The sequence below is a fragment of the Arachis hypogaea genome, chromosome 16, assembly GCF_003086295.3.
Source record: "Arachis hypogaea cultivar Tifrunner chromosome 16, arahy.Tifrunner.gnm2.J5K5, whole genome shotgun sequence".
Classification (NCBI taxonomy): Eukaryota; Viridiplantae; Streptophyta; class Magnoliopsida; order Fabales; family Fabaceae; genus Arachis; species Arachis hypogaea.
This window is the reverse complement of record NC_092051.1, coordinates 121957730-121961569: the sequence shown is the minus strand read 5'-3', so window position 1 is coordinate 121961569 and position 3840 is coordinate 121957730. Positions and strand designations below refer to the sequence as shown.

At 37.0% G+C, this 3840-nt stretch overlaps 1 protein-coding gene across 1 annotated transcript; it reads right to left on the bottom strand.

Moving 5' to 3' along the window:
• Nucleotides 1-267: 267 nt before the first annotated feature.
• Nucleotides 268-3454, bottom strand: LOC112754810 (protein VAPYRIN). Its single transcript, XM_025802588.2, has 3 exons — nt 2339-3454; nt 1258-1750; nt 268-830 (listed from the first exon to the last, which is right to left on the bottom strand). Exons 1-3 carry the CDS (start codon nt 3126-3128, stop codon nt 389-391), a joined length of 1725 nt encoding a protein of 574 aa, XP_025658373.1. The 5' UTR covers nt 3129-3454; the 3' UTR covers nt 268-388.
• Between the last annotated feature and the right edge of the window lie 386 nt (nt 3455-3840).

Here is a 3840-nt window from a genome sequence, read left to right as displayed (position 1 = left end):
CGATCCGATTCTGATAACTGCACCTGATCGTTGAAATTAATATGATTTATGTTTTCCGATTCTGATAACTGCACCTGATCGTTGAAATTAATATGATTTATGTTTTTAAGAGTGTAAGTGATACTTAATGAATATTTCTTTTATATATATATATATATATATATCATGTTTACTCAATGGAGAAAAGAGAAAGAAAAGTAAAATCATTGTCCAAATTAAAGTTCAATATATCTGTTAGTAACGAAAAATATTAGAGGTTAATATCTATAGTAAAAAAAATGTAATAAACAGTTAACTAATGTTGAATACAAAATAAAATAAAAAAATTACTTACACCTAATATTTTGAATTGTAATATATTAGTTGGAATGCCATCCATCCCTGACATTTAACTTAAAAAAGTCTTGGATCTCATTGGGAAGAACAAGTTCGACAAATTTACAATTTTCTTCCACGAATTACTAAGAAAAAAAAAATCATATTTCAATTTGAATACTGAATTCATGAACCAAGCATAGGTAGGTATAGCCGGAGTAGTTGAAGCACGAGCAAAGCCACCGCTACCGTCCTTCATCATTTTCCACTTAGCATTAATTTTACTCTTAAATGGAACCACTGCACCGGAATCTGGCACCACCATTTGATGATCCAAAGTACTAGCACCACCATTGACAAGAATTCTTGTGATCCCAACGTAGCGAAGCGCCTTGGCCACCTGCAAAGCAGTGATACCCTTCTTACTCCTGGCTTCAACATCAGCACCTTTCTTCACCAAAACCTCTGCCACATCAGCATTTCCACATTCAACAGCACAGTGCAAAGCAGTGTACCTACACAGAATATAATTATTACATGTGAATATGATAAAAAATCAAATACAAATATCTCTTTCTCTTTCTTTTAATTTTCTCCTTCTCTTCTATATGTTATTGCTAATTTAAGAAAAAGGGAGACACCTTAATAGATAGAATATATATCATATATCCTATATATGATATTTATGTATAGTCTTAAGAAAAATTATACTTTGATACATAACTACATGAATTAATCAATTAGATAATATATTGCACACCAATTTATAAATATCAGATACCAATACATATCAGAACGTTATATGTAAATTTTTCATATAAAATATTTTACATATAACATACTGTGTATCACATTATGTATTTCATGTAACTATGGTTTGATGAAAATGAAATATCACTTCTCTATGAATTTTTCATGTATTTGTGCATGATATTAGCATACCCTTCTTCATCCTCTGCATTCAAATCAATCCCTTTCTCCAAAAGCACGTGCACTGCGTCGATCCTCCCTTTGAAACAAGCCCTGTGCAATGGAGTCCACCCATTCTGGTCCCTACCATTGACAAACGCACCATTCTCAAGCAACTTTTGTATTGATCTCACTTCTCCTTTCCTTGCAGCAATGCACAAATCGTCGCCGAGCCTCAGCGCATCGAAGATTCCAGAGTGTCCTTTCTCTGCTGCAACATCATATGCAGCTTTTGATGAATCATTTCTAACATACTTGTTCACACCGTTTCGTAGCAAGAGTTCGACCATGTTATGATCCCCGGTGGATGCTGCTATGTGTAAGACGGTGTCGCCTTCGCCGGCGTTGCGAATGTCGGTTCTGGCACCGTTTGCTAGTAAGAGCTTAACGCATTCTATTTTATTTTCTTCAACCGCAAGGTGTAACGCTGTGTTGCCATCTTTTGTGAGCGAGTCCACTCTCGCACCTAAACGATACATTAAATACAATAATTTGAAGACAATTACTATCATACTTTGTATACTGTTAGGAAGACAAAATAAATAAGGGTAGTGCTAGGGAGCTAATTGCCTAAACGTACAATGTATACAACGAGACTCTAATACCATGTCATGAAATCACTCATCTCAGAAGCAAGACAATGTAACACTAATAGTCATATTTCTAATACTTTCTAAACCTCCATTGTACACATTGTACGCTTAGGCCATTGGCTCCCTGTACTTTCTCAATAAAAAGAAAAAGTCTAGGGGCCAGCAACTTTTGTGTTTTGTGGCCAGCACTTAACCATCAAAAGAAAAGTGAGTGATCTCCTACCATTGGATGTAATCTCATACCATTAAAAATACTATTGATGGCTAATTGACAAAACACAAAAGTTGCTGACCCCTAGCATTCCTCTAATGATAATATATTTCTAATTTTATTAAAAATTATAATTCAATTAGTTCGGTTTTAATTTATCTCCAAACTTGGACAAACACGACCCGTGAAACAAGTATTTAGCAGTTTAAAATAAGAAATTTAAACATTATCTGTGAAACACGATCTTCACCTTTGAGTAACAAGAGCCTCAAAACTTCGCAGTGTCCTTGTTTCGCAGCGACGTGGATGGGTCCAAATGTCGAAGTTTCTTGTCTTTCTATGTTGGCCTTGTGAGCTAATAGAAGCTCAGCTATTAAGGCTGCACCTGAAGATGCTGCAGCCTCTAGTGGCGTTGATCCAGAACCGTCTCGCGCCTCTAAGTTAGCCTCAAATTCTAGCAGCAACTGAACAACATCCGGTCTCTTCCGCGAAATCGCCAAATGGAGCAACGTTTCGCCGTTCGAGTCGATCGAATCAACCGCTTTCCACGAGGGATCGCTCCGTTCTAGAACTTCCCTTATGTCATCCATGGAACCATGATCATCTCCAATGAGCTTAACCAGAATTGTGGATCCAAGAAACACGATCTTGATGCCGGTATCCACGAAGACTTGCTTCTTTTTCGCCGAGAACCACTCGCTTGGGACACAATCAACCATGGAGGAAGGTTCATTGATGGCTGCGCCAGGGACGACACAACTGTGGAGGAGGAAAGTGTCTTGAGAGCGAGGGAAAGAGTCCGGCAGCGTGGATCCTTGTGGGAGATTGTAGGATATTTCCACGGTGAGTGTGGATAATGGAGATATGATTCCTGAATGTGGCTTCACTGTGTAGCGACATTTGATTTGTGGTTGGAGGTTGAAAGCCACCGGCATGGTGTGCATGACGTTGCATAGGGTGACATGGCCATGGCACTTTTGATTTGGTTCAATTCTTATTGAGATTGTGTTTGATGGGTCTAATTTTATGAGTCTGTCCATGGTTCTGTTTTAAGGAACCGAAGAAGATTTGATGGTTGTGTGCTTCAATTTTAAGGTGAGAAAGGCAATGGATGGTTATATGGGCCGGCTCTTCTAAGATTGTGGGATTTAGAAAACAATGGTGACTTGTTCTATCTATTCGGTCGGTGTTTGAACTTGATAACTAAGTAAAAACAGAGTTGTATAAAATAAAGCGGGGGTTTGTCGCCTATTTTTGTGTTGTTCTTTTGCACATCACGATCACCGTGAAGGGTCAAATTGCTTTTGTTATGTTTAATATAATGTATGAGATATAATGACGAACTCTACTTTATTTTATTGGATGCAAGTAGATCTCGTTTAAATGAAATGTCTTATTTATAATAGTTACTTACTTAGTATATAGCTGCAAGTTGACATACTATTTCACACTTTTTATTTACAATATATATTTTTAAAGAATCATGACACTCGGTGATGCATTTTTCTTTCTTCTTTCCTTATTTTCTATATGTTTATGGGAAAGTCACACTGAGAAATTAGATTATGTATATCTTTATATATGATTTTGGGAAATCAGTTCAAGGTGGCTTGGTTTGCCATTTGGAAAAACAGCACAAATTTTTCTACGAAGTCCTAGTGGCCAAGGAAGAGATTTGGGGGTACATTGGTTTGACTGGCCAACCATAGTGTCATAGTGACATCTTTTAAATAATTTAGTACTGTAATGTTG